Genomic DNA, 20702 nt, shown 5'->3' on the forward strand with positions numbered 1-20702 from the left:
CCCTACAGAAAGTGCTAGAAGGAAAACTTCAACCTCAGGAGATTAAATACATCCATGAAAACACAGGAAATAAGAAACTTTACAGCAGGAAAACCAAAAGAAGGGAAACACACACACACACACACACACACACACACACACACACACACACACACACACACACTGTAGCAGTAACAATTCCAAAATAACAGGAATCAACAATCATTGATCATTGATATCTCTCAGTATTAATGGTTTCAATTCCCCAATATAATGACAATGACTTCTGTTGGTCCAGAATTCATTAAAAAAAATTAATGCCAATAATACTTCTCAAATTATTCCACAAAATAGAAACAGAAAGAACATTGTGTTGTATTTTAAAAATGGCGGGTGACAGCCTTGATGTATTGGAGCCAAGGGGTCCTATGGCAGGTGAGAGAGATATACACCATGCAGACAGTGCTCACATAGAGGATTTTATTGGGGGAAGGAAGGGAAAGAAGGGAGAGAGAAAGTGGGCACAGAACAGCCTTGTGGAAAGAGAAAGATAGAGACCAAAAGAAGAGAGAGAGAGAGAGAGAGAGAGAGAGAGAGAGAGAGAGAGAGAGAGAGAGAAAGAGAGAGAGAGAGAGAAAGGAAGGAAGGAAGGAAGGAAGGAAGGGAGGAAGGAAGGAAGGGAGGAAGGAAAGGAAGATAGATAGATAGATAGATAGATAGATAGATAGATAGATAGATAGATAGATAGATAGATAGATAGATAGAAAAGTAGGTGGGGCCCACCGTTTAAAGGGGGCTTAGTGCATGCAAAGCAGGGTATGCAAGTGGGCTATGTAGGATGATATTGTCAGGACCCTGAGCAGGCCAACATACAGCCAGGTAATGCTTGAACATATTGCCCAATTCATTTCATGAGATCGCAGTTATCCTGATACCCAAATTACATAAAGACTCAACAAAGAAAGAAAATTACAGACTAACTTCCCTTATGAACATAGATGTAAAAATAAGATACTTGCAAACCATATCTGAAAACACATAAAAAAAAAAAAGATCATCACCATGATCAAATAGGCTTCATCCCAGAAATGCAGGGATGGTTCAAATCTGTCAATGTAATCCACTATATGAACAAACTGAAAGAAAAAAAAACCCGCATGATCATTTCAGTAGACGCAAAAAGACCTTTGATGAAATCCAACACTCCTTCATGATTGAAGTCCTGGATAGATTAGGGACACATGGGACATACCTAAACATAATAAAGGCAGTTTATAACAAGTCTATAGCCAACATTAAATTAAATGGAATCTCAAAGCAATTCCACTAAAATTAGGAACAAGGCAAGGTTGCTCACTTTCTTCATATATAGTCAATACATACTTGAAGTTTTAGCATGAGCAATAAGACAACTGGAGGAAATCAAGGGGATACAAATAGGAAAGGAAGAAGTCAAAGTATCATTATTTACAGATGATATAGTATACATAAGTGATATCAAAAATTTTACCTACACCTGATAAATAGTTTTAGCAAAGTGGCTGGGTACAAGAGTAACTAAAAAAATCAGTAGCACTCTCATATATGAATGATAAACATACTAAGAAAGAAATCAGAGAAAATACCTTTCACATTAGCCTCAAATAATATAAAATATTTTGAGGTAACTCTAACAAAGGAAGTAAAAGACATGTATGATAAAAACCTTGAAGTCTTTGAAGAAAGCAATTGAAGATATGAGAAAATGGGAAGATCTCCCATGCTCATGGATTGGTAAGACTAACAGAGTAAAAATGGTCATCCTACAAAAAACAATCTACAGATTCAATACAATCCCCATAAAAATCCCAACACAATTCTTCATAGACCTTGAAAGGACAATTCTCAAATTCATATGAAAAAACAAAAAACCCAAGATAGCTGAAACAATCCTGAACTTCTGGAGGTATCACCTACTTGATTTCAAGATATACTATGGAGCTACAGTACTAAGAACTACATGCATTGGCACAAAAATAGACACATTGATCATAGGATTGAATTGAAGACCCAGAAATAAATCCAGACACCTAATTTTTTTATGAAGAAGCCAAAAATACACACTGGAAAAAGAAAGCACTTTCACAAATGGTACTGGTTCACTCGGATGTCTGCATGTAAAAGAATGAAAATAGATTTATATTTATCACCCTGCATAAAACTCAAGTTCAATTGGACCAGAGAATTTGACATAGAACCAGAAACACTGAACCTGATAGAAGAAAAGTGAGAATAGCCTCTACCCCATTGGCACAGGAGACAACTTTGGGAACAGAACACAAGTGGCACAAGCACTAAGATCAATAATTAACAAGTGGGACCCCATGAAACTGAAGATCTTCTATAAGGCAAGGACACTGTCGATCAGACAAAGCAACAGCCTACAGAGTGGGAAAAAGTTCTGACCAACTCCACACGTGATAGAGAACTAATATCCAAAATATATAAAGAACTCAAGAAACTAGATATAAAAAAACCCCAAATAATGTAATTTTAAAATGGGGTACAGATCTAAACAGAGAATTCTCAGTAGAGGAATCTCAAACAGCTGAGAAGCACTTAAAGAAATATTCTACATTCTTGTCCATCAGGGAAATGCAAATCAAAGCTGCTTGGAGATTCCATCTTACACCTGTCAGAATGGTAAAGATAAATAACACAAGTGATAGCTCATTCTAGTGAGGATTTGGAGCAAGGGGAGCACTTCTCCATTTCTGGTGGGAGTGCAAACTTGTATAACCACTATGAAAATCAATATGGATGTTCCTCAGAAAATCAGGTATTGATTTACTTCAAGACCCAGGTATGCCACTCTTGGGCATATATCCAAAGGATGCTTTATTCTACCATAGGATCATTTGCTCACCATGTTCATTGTGGCTTATTTTATAATAGCCAGAAACTGGAAATAACCTAAATGATCCTTAACAGAAGAACAAATGAATGAAATGTGGGACATTTACATGATAAAGTACTACTCAGCTCTTAAAAAAATGATATCATGAAATTCACAGGCAAATAGACAGAAATAGAAGAAATCATCCTGAGTGAGGTTACCCAGACACAGAAAGACAAATATGGTAGATCTTCACTTACAAGTGGATATTAGCCATTAACTAAATGATAACCAAGCTACAATCTGTAGATGCAGAGAGGTTAGGTAAAGAGGAGGGGTATAAGGGGGACTCATGGATATCCCTGGGAAGGGGAAATAGAATAGATTTTATGCATGGACTGGAGATGGGAGGGATTGGGTAGGGATGGGAGTGGGAGGGATCAGGCTGTGGGAGAGATGAAATGGAGGGAGAGAGTACAGGCAGAGATGGCTGGCAATGAGAGGCTCTTGTGGGGCAGTATGAAAACCTAGTGCTGTGGAAACTTCCTGGAATCTATAAAGGTGATCCTAATGAGGACTACTAGTAATGGGGGATACAGAGTGTCACCTGGCCATTCTTGTAGTCAGGCAAGGCTTCCAGCAGAGGGACTGAGTTGTATTCAATTGAGTTGTTGGCCAAGGAGGTCTTGTGAAAATTTGCAAACAACCCAGGCTGATCCTTAGACAAAGGGTTATTCTCGACAAACTTACAATTGGCCCAATTGCCAAGGGTGACATTCACACAACTCATTGAACATGGATGCTGTGGAATAATCCTTCTGTATACTGTGAATATATGCTACTCTCATTAGTTAATAAAGAAGCTGGTTGACCTATAGCAAGGCAGGATAAAGTTAGGCAGGACAATTAAACTGAGGATACAAAGATGAAGAAGGGTAGAGTCAGGAGAGATGCCAGCCAGTCATCTAGGAAGCAAGACATGTAGAAAATGTGGAAATAAGCCACGAGCCACATGGCCAAGCATAGATAAGAAATATGGATTAATTTAAGTATAAGAGTTAGCTAGTAACAAGCCTGAGCTATTGACCAAGCATTTGCAATTAATATTAAGCCTCCGAGTGGTTATTAGGGAACTGGTGGGAAGGAAACATCCATCTAAACATGGAGAAGTTGAGCTGGTGCCTAACTGGAGCCTCCATCACTAGATTCTAATCTCTTTGGTGTGGGAAGGTATTCTACAGGCTACTGAAAGAGAAATGTGGATATCAACCCAGCCACAAAACCTATGACTTACAATCTATCCTGCCTCCAAAATATGGTAGGCCACTTGTGGCACAGAACTTGTGGGAGTAGCTTACCAATGTCTGATTTGACTTAAGGCCCATTCTATAAGAAGGAACTGATACCTAGCACTGCTTAGGTAACCAGGAACCAGAGACTAGATACCCCAGAGACCTAGGGTAAAACCAAACCTGCTTGGTCTAAAAAGATCAATAAAATGATTCCTAATGATATTCGGCCTTACTTATAGATCAGTGTCTTGTCCAGTCGTCATCAGAGAGGCTTTCTCCAGCAGGAGAGGGGAACAGATGTCAAGACCCACAGCTGGATATTATGTGGAGAGAGAGTCTGAATGGACTCCTCCCTTCTGAGCTCAGGTTATCCTGAGTTAGAAGAGGCAGAAAAATTGTAAGAGTCCGGGTGATGGAGGACACCAGGAGAACACAGCCCTCTGAATTAACTAAGTAAAGCACATATGAGCTCACAGAGACTGAAGCAGCAAGTACAGGGCCTACATGGATCTACATCAATTCCTCTGTGTGCATACTAATGCTATTAGCTTTTTTTTTTCATTGAGATTCCTGACTTTGAGAATGAGTGGGTCTCTGACTCTATTGCCTGCTCTTGAGACTCTTTTCCTCCTGTTGAGTTGCTGTGTCCAACTTTGATATGAATGTTTTTGCCTCACCTTATAGTATTTTATTTTGCCATGTTTGGTTGTTATCTCTTAGAAGCCTGTTCTTTTCTAATGAGATGCAGAGAGGGAGTGGATCTGGAGAGGAGGGGAGATGTGAAGGAATTGGGAAGAGTAGAGAGAGGGGAAACTATAATCAGGAAATAATGCAATAGAAAGAAACCCATTTTCAATTAAAAAGAGTACATTAGTTTTATATAGTTACCATAACAACATATGACAGATTTTGTGATTTAAAGAAGAAAAAAATCTTGTTCTGAGAGTTCTGGATGCTAGAAGCTCATGGTCATGGGGTCTGCATGTTTGTATCTTTTGTTCCCTCTTTTCCAGTTTTGTAGGTGGCTGTCTTTCCATTGAGTTCTCAAATCTTATCCTGCTCACTCCTCCCCTGTATCTTTCTGTATACTCCAAACTTCTGTTTCTTGTTAAGACAAGCAGTCACACTGGATTATAGACCTCTTTTTAGGTTAATCAACCCTTTAAAGGCCTTATGTCTAAGTGTGATTATTTTCTGAGGTTAAGGAATTACATCTTCAGCTTTTGAAACTAGGAAGTATGATTCAGCCCACAACCAGAGAGTTCTTGAGAGAAATAATGAAGAAGTCACTACACTGTGCCACATGGTAGGTGCTGAGTAAATAGTAGATATTTGTATTTTTGTGGGGACACATATATCTACAGTAAGATTCAGGGTAAATAATGGCTTCATTCTTACCTTTGACAACCTCATTCCAAATATATCTGAGTGCTTGAGGAGCATACAAAGATTTGGTAAAGTCAATGTGTAGGGTGTCAGTATTATTGGAATTGAAGGATTATGAAGGACCTCTCTGTAATGTTGCCTTATAACAACTTATCATTCTTTTGCATTAATTACTATTGTGTGAATTTTTCTGGGTGTTTCTAGGGAGATATGAATAACCCCAGAAGGGAACTAATGACAAAACACAGTTCATATACCACCAAAGTCAAAGATGGTGAATCAATGAGTTTTATTGGGGTTACTTACAGGAATGTGGGTGAGTTACTTACAGGAGCAGAAATGACTCAGAGACAGCTGCATTACTAAACCCACCCCATCATGAGTGACAGCTCATGAAATCTGGAAACCTGGAGCACACTGCACAACCTGCAGGCATCTAGAAAGGTTGGAGAGTGTTCTTCCAAGCAGATTGGTGGGTCTCTGTCTAGGCAATTCATCTTGTCTGAGTTTCTTCAAAGCTGCACAGTTTAGCAGTCCTTAATACCTACATCAACTTGAGGAACTTGAGGGGACTAGAATATCTTGTCAATTTAAAGGAATTATTGAAGCTTTACAGTTTTTTTTACTTTGTGAGTATTAAGAAATCTCTGTTTAGGATATCCTGGGCCTTAAACAGTTACTCCAGCAATGCACCATCTCTATTTAGAACATCCTAGGTATTAATGATCTTCCCTTTAAGATGACATGGTTTATTTTGGAGGAAATTGCTACACAACACTGCAGTCTATTTCTATTTGTCCTAGAATTACAGATCAAAAGAAACAATCCCATGGATCTCTGTGAGTTTATGGCCAACCTAGTTTATATATTGAGTTCTAGCCCAAAAGGGTTATATAGTGGGAGGCTAGCCCAACAATAACAACAACAACAACAGCAGCAGCAGCAGCAGCAGCAGCAGCAGCAGCAGCAGCAGCAGCAGCAGCAGCAACTTGTCCACTCTTGTCCAGAATTTAATTGTGCTACTTAGGGGACCACTAAGTGAGTTGTTGCATAGAGTCAACTATATCAACTCTAAGTTGCCTTCCTCCCTACAGAAATGTTAACTGCTTAAATACTATGGGAGAGAGGACTCAGCAGTGTTCTCTGTCAGAAACTGTGCTGTGTACTATAGACACATTCCTGTTAGATAGGTCCATTCCTAATTACCTTGGAGAAGCATTTGTTGATCACATTTCTGTCTTGTCAGTTGGCCTTTGCCTCAATCCCTACTCCCACAGTTAGCTGAAAAATATTCAAGTTCAGTGTCACTCTTAAATCTTACTATTCATGACCTGATATGTTAGACTTCATGTAGTTTAAATAATCCACAAAACCTATATAGGTAAAAATTTAGGACATTCTCATCTATAACTCTGTGATTCACAGAGTCTGAAGTCAGTAAACTTCCTAGGTCTAAAAAGAATTTTTTTTTTTGATCCCGGGTTTCTCTGTGTAGCTTTGGAACCTGCCCTGGAATTTGCTCTGTAGACCAAGCTAGCCTCAAACTCACAGAGATCCACCTGCCTCTGCCTCCCATAAAAAGAATTCTTAAAGAACTAGTGTTCTTTTTAACATTTGAAATATTTAATTTGATTTGTAAGTTCTAAATTTTACTTTCCTACTTGTTGCTATTAATTTTGGCTTTATTCATTGTTAAAAAATGCTTAATTAAAAATGTTATAATTTGCGGTCAGCACAATTAAGATTATTCTTTTCTGTTTTGGGTCATCTGGCAACTTGAATATTATTATACCTTTTATAACTTTATCACAATCCTTATGGAAATCTAGATCTGACTGCAATCAGGAATTCTTGGATACTGACCTGCTTCTAGTAGAACACAGAGTCAGTCAGTGCTTGGCCTGGCCTTTGAAGTAACTCTGCCTAGCAGTCTCCCCACATAGCTTCTGTTCTTTCATCTTTTGGCCAGTGACAGTAATTATGTATTTCAAGGCATGTGCTTCTGTTGTGGGATGTCTTTCTGCATGCTATAAATACATGTTGTTCCCACTGATTAATAAATAGGCTGCTTTGGCCTATGGAAAGGCAGCTTAGAGGCAGGCAGGAAATCCAAGGAGAGATACAGGAAAGAGATAGGCAAGAGACTCAGGCCTGCCACTGAAGGAGCAACAAGATGTCAGCAGACAGGTAACGCCATGGCCACATGGCAACATATAGATTTATAGGAATGGGTTAATTTAAGATGAAAGAGCTACCTATCAAGAAGCTTGAGCCATAGGCCATACAGCTTGCAATTAATATAAGCTTCTGAGTGATTATTTTATAAGCAACTGTGGGACTGAGGATGGGAGAGATTAATCCAGACTGCTAGGCAAGGCAGGACCAGAGAAAGTTCCAGCTACATGCTTCTGCATAGCTTACATTTTATTTTTCGTCTTTGCTGGAATTTGGTGTTCACACTGAGACCATGCTTAAAAGACATCAATATATGTATAGGTCTAAATTATTGTTCTAATATGAATTTCTCCCAGGAGTGCAAGATTAGGAAACCAAATTGTTTACATGACATTTTCATACAGGATTTATCACTCCAAACTAACAGATCTTAGTTTGTTTGTACTTTCATATTCAAGAGACATATAGTTATTTCCTCCAAATTCCAACAGTCCCTCCTTGAGAGAGGAGGATACTCATAAGAAGGTAATGAAACTTATAAGGCTCACAGAACTTGTAAAACCCAGGAAGCTCAGAAAGGCCTGTCTGCAAGGTTGCATAAGCAGTAAGCAGTTGCTAGGGAAGAGGAGCTGCTTGGAAGTTGAGCAGGGAACTTCAGAGATTCACCTTTTGTGAGTCATCACTGATGCTGGGCTGGGGTGGGCTTTCCTGTCATGCCTTTGAGCTACCTATGCTTTTGCAGGTAACTCCTCACCTATGCTTCTGCAGGTAACTTCTCACCTATGCTTCTGCAGGTAACTCATCACCTATGCTTCTGCAGGTAACTCCTCACCTATGCTTCTGCAAGTAACTCCTCATCTATGCTTCTGCAGGTAACTCTTCACCTATGCCTCTGCAGGTAATTCCTCACCTATGCTTCTGCAGGTAACTCCTCACCTATGCTTCTGCAGGTAACTCCTCACCTATGCTTCTGCAGGTAACTCCTCACCTATGCTTCTGCAGGTAACTCTTTACCAATGCTTCTGCAGGTAACTCCTTACCTGTGCTTCTGCAGTTAACTCCTCACCTATGCTTCTGCAGGTAACTCCTCACCTATGCTTCTGCAGGTAACTCCTCACCTATGCTTCTGCAGGTAACTCCTCACCTATGCTTCTGCAGGTAACTCTTCACCTATGCTTCTGCAGGTGACTCCTCACCTATGCTTCTGCAGGTGACTCCTCACCTATGCTTCTGCAGGTAACTCCTCACCTATGCTTCTGCAGGTAACTCCTCACCTATGCTTCTGTAAGCAAATCCTACAAACTCACTTGTTTGCTAAGCTATACTTGGGCAGAATTATTTTGTCTATCATCATTGCCCTGTCTGGAGTGAATAAACATTCATGCCTCTCTAGAAAAAGACATAGAGCAAGAAGATAGAATTTTTATGACTCAGTCACTAGCCCAAGGCCATACCTCTTAATATAGGAATTGAATTTCAGCATGAAGTTTGGTGATAACACCATCATTCCAACCATACTAAAATTGGTTTATTTTTTATTATTGCAGATTCTAGGCTGACTAGTGCTATATTGCAAAACTTTTCCTTAAAAAAAAAGCTAAGTCTAAAGCATTAGTAATAATTACATGAGTAGATCAATGTAGAGCTGATCTAGGAGCTTGATTCATCATACATTGCCAAGGTACATTCATAAATGGAAGGTGGTGCATGTGTTAGCAAAGACAGAACAGTGGTGTTTAATTAAATTTAAATTTATGCAAGAAGAGTCTGAAGAACTTGTCTGAAGAACTCCTCTTCCCTGACACTAATTAGAACAGAGAGGCTTCTAAAGAGCAAGTTGTCTGTTGAGCAGGGACCCATAATCTTTTTGATTCTTGTAAATTGTCCAGGTTATTTTGACTTTGTTAAAACATAAGTCAGGAACAGTGAGATGGCTCAGCAGGTAAAGGCACCTGCTGCCAAGTCTGTTCACCTTAGTTTGACTTCTGAGGCCCACTAACCCTTGGAAATTTCCCTGTGATTACTACATACACACCTTGGCACATGTGTGTTCACCAAATCTCCCACATGTACACACAAAACAAATTAATAAAAAAACCAAAAAAACATGAATTCCATATAAAGTAAGAACTTAAATTTTTGTGAAGAAAGTGACATTTTATATTTCCATTAATTATAAAAGTACTTGCCTTGAACAACTCTACTTGGTTGATGATACTGAAGTTTGTGTCAATGGCGAGAGATAACTGCATTGCTGTTGGTAGGTTCTCAAGCAAATTGGACTCATCTTTGTAAAAATAAATACACCAATCCCAAAGTAGAATAATTAGTAAAACAATTCACCAAAGAATAAATAGAAAAATATTGAAAACGTGGACAACAAAATGCAAATGTTTTATAAATCAACATGTCTTCATTTCAGTGTCTCTATTATGAATATTAGATCTACGTGTGTGTTTAATTTATGTGTGTGCATGGGCCATGTGTGCTTGTGTGGAGGCTAGAGTTGGACATTGGTGTCTTCTTTGATTACTCCCCACTCTCATTTTTGAGATAGGGGCTTTCATTGACCTTGGAACTTACTGTCTAGACTGGTTAGCCAATGGGCTCTAGTGATCCTCCTCCTTCATCACATTGGAGTTTTAGATGTATCCCTTCCTTGTTTTGAGAGACAAGATCTTGCAGCATAGCTCAGGTTGGCCTTGAACTCACAGCAAACTTCCTACTTTGTCCTCCCCTGTGCTGGAATCACAGGCAATTCCACCGTACCCAGCCCTTCATACATCACAATGGTGCTATTTTGCTCATGAGACCATTGAAGTATACAGATTTATTTATTTTATGTATGACTGCTCCATCTGTATGTACAACTTTATGCCAGAAGAGGGCATCTGATCCCACTATAGACAGTTCTGAGCCACCATGTGGTTTTGGGAAATGAACTCTGGACCTCTTGAAGAGCAGCCAGTGTTCTGAACCATTGAGCCATCTCTCCAGCCTGAGAACAATGAAGTATTTTAACTACAAAATGGTATACTGAATATTCCAGAACATTATTTTTGAGACTTTAAATTATTAATTTTTTTTGAGACAGGGTTTCTCTCAGTGGCTTTGGAGCCTTTCCTGGAACTCACTCTGTAGCCCAGGCTGGCCTCAAACTCACAGAGATCTTCCTGCCTCTGCCTCCCGAGTGCTGTGATTAAAGGTATGTGCCACTACCACCTGGCTTAAGATATTAAATTTAGTGATCATGGGGCAAAGGTTAGTGAACAGGCTGAGGTGGAAAAAGGATCTAGTTCTTGTTTCTGCCAGTCCCATCAGCCCAAGGATGGCAAATGGCAATGACTGGTAGGTGGTGTTTGAAGGCATATGGAGGTCTGTCTTGTCCATTATCTTTCTTGACTTTTATAACAATCCTATGGCCAGATGTTCATTTCTACTTTGCAAATAGAAAAAAAAAACTCAAAATAATTTAAACTCAGAGAGACTGTAAATGACTTGTTGCATTGAGCAAATTAGGAGGAATCTCAACTGGGAATATAATCTAATGAGGAAATGTGCTAGCAAGTAAATTTAAATTATTGTTATTTAGTTGCTTTTTAACCCAATAATGAATCTGAACCCATTATGGATTTTTTCCTACATGTGAATTAAGTGATGGATCTGCAAACTGACAGGATTTTTAATTAAAAAAATAAAAGGGTTCCCATTTGCTGTGGGATGTCGTTCTGTATGCTGTGAATGTGTGTTGCTCTGATTGGTTAGTAAATAAAACGCTGATTGGCCAGTAGCCAGGCAGGAAGTATAGGTAGGATAAGTAGACAAGGAGAATTCTGGGAAGCAGAAGAGCTGAGTCAGGAGTCACCAGCCAGACACAGCAAAATGAACTGAGAAAAGGTACCAAGCCATGTGGCTAAACATAGATAAGAATTATGGATGAATTTAAGTGTAAGAGCTAGTCAGTAATAAGCCTGAGCTAACGGTCAAGCAGTTAAAATTAATATAAGCCTCTGTGCATTTACTTGGGGGACATGAGTGGGAGAGATTTGACCTGACTGCTGGCCAGGCAGGACACAGGGAAACTTCCAACCACACCCATTCTTAATATCAAGTATGCTCAGTGTTTTTGAGGGTGCATTATTTTGTATGTTTTCTTTTCTAAAAATAATGTGTTTGATTTCTTTGAGACAGTCTCACTATATAGCCCTGACTAGCCTGGAACTTGCAATGTGCAGCAGCTAGTCTTCAATTCACAGAGATTCATTTGCCTCTCTACTGGGATTCCATGCCATCTCTCATATAAAAACATAGCTTGCAGGCTAGAGAGATGGCTCAGTGGTAAAGGGCACTTGGTGCTTTTGCAGAGAACCTGGATTCAGTTCTCAGTATCCATTTGGTAGCTCACAACTAGCTCTAACTCTAGTTGCAGGGAATTCAAACTCATTTTCTGGTCTCTGCAGGCACCAGGCATGCATGCAGTGCACATCAATATATGCAGGTCCTCACACATACACACAAACTAAAATTAACTAGTTTTTAAAGCACCATTTCTTATTCCTGAGGGCTATTTGTCTCTAGTTACTCACTAAGCTAGAGTTGAGTCAGTGTCTGTAGCTATGACCAGAAGCCTCTCTTTGCAGGTTCTTTCCTGCTAGAATTGCTCTCACGAGGATCTGTGGACACTAAAGAGAAGGGACATGGTGCTCTGATAATTCTGGGAGACTGTAGCTTCTTACCAGTGGCATACTCGTAGAGGAAAATCCTACAGCCAGAACCAATAGACACTTTCTTCTCTTAGGAAAATATGTGATTTGAGAATCTGCTATTTTCACTAAAGGAAGTAGCTTTTTGTTGACTTCTCAGTAATATTAATTCTTATTTTTAAAGAAGAAACTGAAAATTGAATTTATTGTCAACTAGCCCATAACTTACTTTAAATGCTTTAGTAAAAATTCATTTTTTGAGCTTCAGTGCTGTTGTTGCAGAGCAGACAACATTGATAAATAATGGTCTCTTAGGACTGACTGAAAACCATGCTGTGCAATGAAAATGGCCTGAAAGCTTGTGCTTTTTCTGCACACTGTGCTCCCAGGGAGAGGAACTGTCACAGACGGAACATGAGCTTGGAGAACAGATTTGGGGCTCAGTTCCAGTTATGAGTCCTTGGCCAATTTTTGCACTTAGGGGCTCTGCTATTTCCTTGGCTCTGAAAAGGGGTCAATGACACCCAATTTCCCCAATTTGTATGTATGTGTGTGATATGAGGCAAACTGTGTAATTCCTAGCATCTGGTAGGCACCGAGTAAAATTTAGCTTTTCTCTTTCAAGATTTGCCTTGGAATATGTATCTACATTTAAGAAAAAAATCATTCATATTAAATTAATGCCTGAGAGATCATTTGTTTTTAACCTGTTATTTAAATCCAAAGATCTCTTTTTTACCTCACATAATTTTTATTTTGTGATAAGGTTTACAGTAATGTAAGCCATCATTTGTTATGCTCACCTAGTAGTCTCTGAGAGTTCCATGTATATTCCAGCCAAGTCCGAACTCGATACTGCACACTCTGAGGAATCGAGTATTTGTTCATGTAGGCAATGACATGGTCCATGCAGATGTGGAAGTTGTTCTGATTGGCTGTTGCTGCTCCAATTACATCACGCATCTAAAACCATAAACATGGTCATTCACACCCAAGAGAGCAATTTTATCTGAATTGCTTGTCCTTATACAACATCCTGTCTATTACTCTGATTGTCTGACTTTAACACACTGACATCATGTCCTAATAAAATGTTGGAAATCACATTATCTCCCTGACAATAATAAGGTCCATTATACCAATCGTATGAGATTTTTGTGAGGCTTTGGTCTCATAATGCAGGTGAATGCACATAATCTTCACATACTTATATATTACCATGAAAATGATAGCTGACATTTTAAAGCAACTATAATCCCTGCACAGATGCAAGGGAAGTGTAATGAGAGTTGAGCAATTATCCTGCAGAATGGCTAGTCGATTTTGACGAGTCTCTCTACGAAAGTACCCTTCACAGATCAGCCAGGGTGGCTGGCTCTATAGGCTCAACTCATCATGCAATTTCAGACTCCGTTCTTCCTTTTGTGTTGTTTAGACAGATAAAATCAAATCTTATCATGCTCACGGCACATATTCAGCAGAAGTTGAAATGTGCTGAAATTACTGAAGCGTTGTCTGCCGCTGTGACAATCCTTAAGGAACTGTCAGGTTTAGTTCTCGGATGTTTATAACTCAGCCATAAAAACCCACTCTAGGTTAAAAGCTGATCTTTAAGGTCTCAGCACAAAAAAGATATATTGCTTGGCTCTTCCTCTCACGTAGAGAGAAGCAAGTGCTTATAAATTTGCTTTGACTGTGGGTTTATTATAGGAGGAAAGCCAGGCCTCACTTTCACACTAATACTTTGCTCATTCATTCTAGTAGCTGTGGAGCCTTTTCTGCTTATGGACAAAATTCCAGTTTTTTTTTCTTTGTATTTTTTTAAAGTATAGCTCAAATACCTTTCATTATGATTTCTTCCTCAATTTACAGTTTTAGAGGTAATAGAATCTACCTTTTCTTAAAAGTATTTGCTAAGAGCTCTACAGACAGTCCTTTTATATCCATTTTTCAGACACTTTTATTCTTCAATGGCTCTCCAAATAATCTTCTACAGCCTCAATTCCTAGACCTCCTCTTTCCACGTTCATATGCCACGAACAGTATGATCCAGTTCTCTAAGGCTGTCAGACATGATGTACTAGAGGTTGAGAGATTCAACAAGGGTGTTATCTGTAATCAAGGACAATCTTAAAATGGTATTTTAACATGGTCTTGAGGGCCCAAGAATTTGTAGCGTATTCATCTGAACGTCTTATGTACTATCCTTCAGCAGTGTTGGGTCTCACTGATGTAGGCACTGAGGACAGTATGTATTCCATACGATTTCCAGTCTAGAGAAGCATATCATGGTTGGAGAGTTAGATGATGCAGAACTTGTGAGTTGTACTAGAGAGTAGAATTCAGGAGTGAAAGATGATGGCTAATTTTGAGGCATAGTCACTGTTGTGACCATATGCACGGATTTTGAATACATGGAGATTTTGTTTCTGGCTCTCTTACTTTTGTTTCCATCTCTTTCCTTCCTAGCATCTTTTATTCCCTCAGAGAGCTTAAGGCACTAGTCTTTATCTCCAGCTTTAATTTCTGGTGTACTTCAGCACCACTTTTAGGTGTTTCTTGCTCTGGTTAGATCTTCAATCCAATTTGAAAGGCAGGTGCACTACACTTATTAGATTCTCACATGCATAGGAATCACCACAAGATCTTTTGAGGTGCATGTTGTGGTTCAGTTGGTCTAAAGTAGAGTCTGAGTCCAGACTTTCTCAAGTGATGCAGCTGTGGCTGTCCAGGAGAAGCATCCAGTGGTGAGGTACTCGAAGGCATCCTTTCCCCCTTTCTCTCTTTTTTGAGTTTTGAGACAAATGCCAGCAATGCAGGCCTGGCTGAGCTGCAATTTGCTATGTAGACTGGGTGGCTTTGACCTTTCCCCTCCTCTTGCTTCTGCTTCCCAAGTGCTGACGTTACAGGACAGAGACATCATTTCCTAGGCTTTTGAAAATTGCTTTGCACACACCAAGGTCTCAATATGTGCTAGATTTTACTTTGACTGTCCATTTTCACATATTGTTCTATTTTAAGACAGTATGAATTACAATGTCTCTTAATCTATCTCTCCTTTTTGAGATAGGGCCTCACTATGTAGCTCTGGCTGTCCCGGAACTCACTATGTAGACAAGGCTGGCCTTGAACTCACAGAGATCTTCCTGGCTCAGCCTCCTATGTGCTGAGATTAAAGATATTTGACACTACATCCTGCTCAACCTCTTAATCTCTTTAATCTAGAGTCTCCTCATCTGTAAAAATGAGAAAACAGTGAATGTACCCCACATTGATTTTATGATGTATTATGACAAATTATATTTTTTGTTGTTTCATTTCATTTAAATTTAAATTGAAAATTTCTTCAACTAGCTTCATATTGCAACCATTAATGAATTTCCCCATCCATTGCTATGATAGCTTACACTTACAATTTTTAGCTTCTTGATGTTCCAAAATTTCAGTATTCCAAATATTCCAATATTTTTTCCCCATGGAGATGTCTTTCCAACTTTTCTATATAGTCCATTAAGATGTTTGAAGCTGACATGCTCCTGTGCATTGACATTAACTGCCTTAGTATTTTTATATGTTTGTATTTGGAGGCTTGCTGACCTAAGTCCTTGCTTGCTCCTCCTGGCTACAGCCAGTTTCTGAGAGATAATGACCAATTCTCCTTAGAGTGCTTTTCATAATTCAAATTAGCTAATCTATAATTTTTATTTTTATATAGCCCTCATGTAGTCCCCCGCCCCCATTTAAGACACTACTTGTTGTACATGACAGTACTAGGTACCAGATCAATAGACCAACATCTCAAAACCTGATGAAATTATTCAAATTAGCTAGCCCTAATGTTTACTCAGCTGTAGAACTCCCCACACCCAGTAATTACTTATTTTGTTCAATATCCTCATTTTCATGTTGTGGCATGCTCCCTCCTTTTAAGAACCATGAGCATAAATAACAAATTAATCCTTTCAATAGCAATTGTCCTTGATCTGCTAGACTTACCACACCTAAGTAACAATAAAACACATATTTAAAAACATTGGTCCTTTGGGTTCATATTATAAATAACCTTGAGTCTCCATGTTCAGTACCCTCCCTAGATTGCTCCCCATTGCTGTCAAGGTAAAATTCAAATTTAGCATTCAGAATCCATAAAATATTCAATTCTTGCACTTTTTTTTTACTTCCAAAGGGTCATTTGTCCCATCATTGCCATTTGGATCTCAAACACGTTTCATGTTTTGCCACTGACATCTTTTCATAACTGATTCTGATTAACTGAACTGCCTATTGATGATAACTGAACATTACCCAGCTCTTGAAAATACCTCATCTGCATCTGTTCCATGTAACCTGAGAGGCTTCCCTTTTCTGAATAGTGAGGGCTTCTGAACTTCTCTGTCATCTTTCATGTTTAGCAGACACTTAACATCAATGGATGCATTATTTGGGTTCTGACAATTTTTGAGCAGTATCAAATATCATGGTGAGTAGTTTTTGTTGTTACAGAATGGATTTTATGCATACAGCTGTGAGTGTGTTAAGAATCAGTAGTTTCTCTAGCGGGTTTGTGGATTTTGTGGTGTGGTGCTCAGTTCCTCAAATCATGCACTCTACCCTGCTAAGGAGTTGTACAACTGAATGTGGGGGCTGCAAAAAGAGAAACAACAAAAGATCTCCGAATTCACAGTGACCAAAAACTAATTCAAGTAAAACATGTAATGAGTTCGAGGTGTCCCTGGTAGGGCTTGCCCATGTTGTGCTTCATGAGCTCACTGCGGCCTTGGTTCTGACACATCACACAGGCCCACTCTGCGCCGTGCACTGTGCAGCTTGATATGCAACAATGTGTGCTCCATGAAACACCCAGCTCAGATTCTAGATTCTGCTGTGTATTATGAATTATAGTGTTTTCCTGTAAATTCAAAGGGTTTATATCCGAACAGACTTGGCCATCAGGTCTTCTGGAAGATTTAATGTCGAAAAAGAAAAGAAAAAAAACCATCTGGGTATGGTGGCATAGGGTATGTAATTTCAGCACTTATAATGTCAATTCACTCTTCAATGAGAGGAAAGAGGACTGTGAGTTTGAGGCTAGCCTAGACTACATATCAAAACTGTCTCAAAAAAATAGTCAGTGTTGTAATGCTGGTCTAAACACATTCTATTTCACACCATTTTAAATCTGTGAAAGGCAGTAAAAGGAGAAGGGAAAAACCCCCACAGATTTCAGTATTTCTGCCATAAAATTTATAAATATTTATTAGCCTCTTAAAAGTGAACATATTTTGTACCCAGGAATTCACTGTCTGCTTACCTGACCAATTAAGCTGGAGAACACAAAAACTCCAGAAAAAAAATTCAGGAGTTGAAAAACAATTTCAAAAGAAGTCTGTGGCTCTGGAAGGCCCCCAATTGTAATTAAAGTTCGAACTGCCCAATAGTAACATCTCAGATACCTGTAAAAAAGATGGGTAGATATTCCTGTACATATCATTGCAATACTATTTTGCTCACACACAAAGTTCACGTATGCAGGAACTGGCAAACACTGTGTGCGCTACTGTAAACTTCTGAATAAACACTAGGACATGACTAACATTTAAACCCAAAGAGGATATTTACTGTTTTCAAATTTGGTGGTCTATTTTATCATGCTTCTTTTTTTTAGGTGAGAGATTTTTACAAAAGTTAGCACAGATGTGCTGTCTATGTTCCATAGTGAATGGACTTTTGGATGGAGTGATTGGGATGATTGGAGACATCTGGGAACACGTGTTTGAGGTCAGCTGCTTTGTCCCTTGACTCTTGCTGTTGGCTGGGTTTCTATGTTCTTCTCTATATGATCTCTTCTTGGTACACCCAAGGAAGCTTGTTCTGGTCTGGTTGGGGACAGCAGGATCATTTTCTACTTATCTTCCTCATGAAACTAGATTGGGTTTCCTCATATTCAGCCTGTCTCAAGGTACATAGACCTTTTTTTTTTTAATTGAAAAAAAAATGTTCCCCATACACTTTCCTATCATATGCTCAGATATTGTCCCTACATCCCCACCCATTCAACTCCATACCTTTTCTATCTCTCATTTTGGAAAACTAACAGTCTAGCCAACAAACAAATCAGAATAAAATAAAGAACAGACAAACCAAGAAACACACACACACACACACACACACACACACACACACACACACACACACACCATAAGAACATAAAATCAGAAATACTAATAGATAAGTTTATAGACTTAATGGCAGCCAGTTCCTCTAGAATGATCATAGCCCAAGAAGAAGATAAAAAGGTTCTTATAATCCAGAAATCCCATTACATCTTAATTTCTTATCCTGTTATACTTGTCAAGCAAATCCCTAGTTTGAATTGATTGGAAGATATATGAGACTCCATCTCTCACTGAGAGGGATGGCAAAAAATTTGAGGATATCTTTAAATTGCCAAACCAGGGCTGATGAGATGGGTCAGTAGGTAAAGATAATTGCCAACAAGCCTAACAATCTGAGCTCATTCACTGGGAATCCACACAGGAGAAGGAGAACTCCACATGCACATTGTGGTATTCCCTACCACACTAAAACAAATAAATTTAATAAAAATTTTAGTTACTAAACTAACAACATCTGGAGATTATACAGATCAAGTAAGTTTATGTTGATGAGATAACTCTTTATAATTTTGATCCAATTGTTTACACAAATGAAAAATAGAACAGATAAATTTGTTCACTACCTTTTCTACATAATTTTATTATACTAATGAATATTTAAATGTGAGAAGAGATAAGAACTCTTTTCTTAGTAAGGAACAACTCTTGGATAGAATAGGTAATTTATTTAGAACTTCAGAACACCAAATAAAATTATCTAACTTTGATAACACAGCCTGGGCCAGGCATTCCTACGGTATCCTTAAAAAACTCCCTGTATATGGAAGAGAGGAAAGAAGAATTATAAGAACCAGAGGTTGGAGGACCAGAGCAAAACAGTATCTTCTGGACATGGCAGGACTCCTGAGCTCTTGAGCTCCCAGCAGTTGTGGTTGCCTTCACAACATCTGCACAAGATCAAGCCAGTGAACATTCTAGCAAGAAGTAAGAAAGTGTTCATGAGCCCCACTCTGGACTCAGGAACTGTGGACAGTGGATTGCTTCTTGGGGAAAGAGAGTCACTTTTGTTTAAGGTATAGGTCTTGGCTGCATACCACGGTTCAGTGGCTGGTCCCACACATAGGAATAAAGGCAACACAAATTGGAGTTCATGTTTTTATTTTTTAGAAAAGACATTAAGTTGGGGTTAGTAGTCAGGTGGATATGGGAGGAGCTAGAGAGAGGAGTAACAAATGATCACAATATGCTTTATAAACATTCTCATGGGATTAATAAAAATAAATTTAAAAGTCCAAAATTTTATAGATAGGCATTTAACTCAGGTGGTCTCAGTTTTTTTTTTCTGGTATTCATGACAGGTTAGAACTTTTTACAAGTTCTGTCTTAGTTAAGTTTTTATTTTTAAAATAGAAGTACTAAATGACTCAGTTGTATTACTCTTGGGTATATTCCCAAAGGACTCTGTAGTCTACCCCAGAGACTTTTGCATATCCATGCTCATTGATGCATTATTTCGAAACAGACAGGAAATGGAATAAGCTTGGATTTCTACTAGTAGATGAACGGATAATGAAAATGTATATAATAAAGTTAAATATTATTTGACTATAAAGAAAAATGAATTATGAAATTTTCAGAAAAAAATGAGTGGAACTGGAAAATATTACATGAAGCAAGGGAACTCAAACTCAGAAAAACATATACTGTATGTTCTCTCTCGCATGCAGATCCCAGCTTCTAACTGTTAAATACTTGCATCTAGGTGGGGTTAATGATAGTAAACACCACGATACTAGAAAGGGGTCCATGAGATGAAAAGGGTCTTTAAGCAGAGGGTTGGACAAGACAATAGGACATGTGAGATAGTAAAGTGGAAAAGGAATATTGGGGACAAAGGGGCAGAGTGAGGAAGATGGGACAGAAAGGTGGAGAGGAGGAGGGTGGATGTAAACCCACCAAAATAGAGTATGCTCAAAAATTCCATTAGGAAAACTGCCAGTTCATAGGCCAATTAAAATACTAAAATAAAGCATGGAGTGGGGACAGAGCTGAAGAGATTGCTCTGTGGAAAAATTCCTTGTCCACAAGTTTGACAACCTGAGGTCAATCCTTGGATCTCATGTAAAGGTAGAAGCAGAGAAATGACTCCATAAAACTGTGCTCTGACCCCATATGT

At 38.7% G+C, this 20702-nt stretch overlaps 1 protein-coding gene across 1 annotated transcript in view; it reads right to left on the minus strand.

Moving 5' to 3' along the window:
- Cngb3 (cyclic nucleotide gated channel subunit beta 3) overlaps positions 1-20702 on the minus strand; it is a 172728-nt gene that overhangs the window by 52055 nt on the left and 99971 nt on the right. The window contains 3 exon segments of the mRNA XM_006983287.4: positions 9897-9994; positions 13214-13373; positions 17722-17863. Coding sequence (XP_006983349.4) covers positions 9897-9994; positions 13214-13373; positions 17722-17863 — 400 coding nt within the window.

This window comes from Peromyscus maniculatus, chromosome 2 (genome assembly GCF_049852395.1).
Source record: "Peromyscus maniculatus bairdii isolate BWxNUB_F1_BW_parent chromosome 2, HU_Pman_BW_mat_3.1, whole genome shotgun sequence".
Lineage (NCBI taxonomy): Eukaryota > Metazoa > Chordata > Mammalia > Rodentia > Cricetidae > Peromyscus > Peromyscus maniculatus.